General features: G+C 32.5%; 1 protein-coding gene across 1 annotated transcript; it reads right to left on the bottom strand.

Annotated features, from left to right (window-relative positions):
* Positions 1-209: 209 nt before the first annotated feature.
* Positions 210-650, bottom strand: LOC142643225 (putative pectinesterase/pectinesterase inhibitor 12). The gene is made up of 2 exons (XM_075817764.1): positions 522-650; positions 210-428 (listed from the first exon to the last, which is right to left on the bottom strand). The coding sequence occupies exons 1-2, from the start codon at positions 648-650 to the stop codon at positions 210-212; spliced, it is 348 nt and encodes a 115-aa protein (XP_075673879.1).
* Positions 651-1,188: the final 538 nt, after the last annotated feature.

The raw sequence follows: 1,188 nt of genomic DNA on the forward strand, positions 1-1,188 counted from the left end.
TTGTATATCTATATATTTTTTTTTAATTTTATTAGGTGTATGATATGATACAAAATACTGAAAAATCAAAAATCGATTCATAATACGATTCATGTTTTGACAACTATGATTATATGTATTAGAATGTCCTTTCCTTTGAGAAAGTAAAATTATTTTTGCCATAAGACAATTCCATTTAATTATTACATTTCTTTTATACTAGATCAAAGTTAAACCCCATGATCGTAAGGAAATGCAGTGGAATCCAACCCTTCATCATCTTTGATGAACTCTAACACCGTGAAATTATATGTAGCATCAACATCCATTTTGTGATACCCTTTCCATTGAACTCTATCATCAGTTGATGAGCTAGGCCCACCATTGTCATACTCCTCGTAGTACAAAGATTTTAATTCTTGATCATCATTATCATCAGACCATTGTGTCTACCCAGCTAGGTTAATGAAGGAGCCAATGTGGGAATTTAGATAGATTGGTCGAGAGTACACACTCCATGCCCTTCCTAGGTAGCTTTTCACACTGCTAGAATTAGAGTACAAATCATTTGTAGAAAGAATCGAACAATTCTGGATGGAAATTCCAGTGTGCTCATCTGGGCTATCACGAGACTGTGCTGTGATAATTGTGAATTGGCCAGGCATTGGCATTCTAGACCAAATATTACATCCTTGAAATATCCCTATTGCATTCCCAAGTATGAAATCTATAGTCCCCAATATGTCACACTCTCGGTAGAATTGTCGAAAGGAATGGACATATAATGTATCCTGGTAACCATTAATATGACACTTGTACAAAGCTGCAAAGTTCGCATTTACTCTCAAGGCAACTACTTGATGTTTCTTTGCTCCAGCCCTATTCTCAATACATATGTCTCATGCCAAAAAGCCATCACTAGACACTCCTGAAATCCAATTTAATTCAATTTCAACACGAAAATAAATTAATACATGTTAAATAAATATAATACATATTGAGTGTCAATGGAAAAAGATAAATAAAACAACAGACATAATAATTTTTTTTAACATATTTCAACTTAATAATATATGAAAACATAACTCATCACATTTTTAAATCCTAAAAATTATATATGATTTGTTAGGTTCAAGGACCTTAAGGACTAATGTAATAGAACTTCAATATGTATTGTGTTGGCAAACCATGATCAAAATATGGAGTCTA

Source organism: Castanea sativa, chromosome 7 (assembly GCF_040712315.1).
Source record: "Castanea sativa cultivar Marrone di Chiusa Pesio chromosome 7, ASM4071231v1".
NCBI lineage: Eukaryota > Viridiplantae > Streptophyta > Magnoliopsida > Fagales > Fagaceae > Castanea > Castanea sativa.

Coding starts and splice junctions, on each gene's coding strand:
- LOC142643225 (XM_075817764.1), bottom strand. CDS start 650: ATGCCAATGCCTGGCCAATTCACAATTATCACAGCACAGTCTCGTGAT. Junction 429..521: donor TGTACTCTAATTCTAGCAGT/GTGAAAAGCTAC, acceptor CTAGCTGGGTAG/ACACAATGGTCTGATGATAA.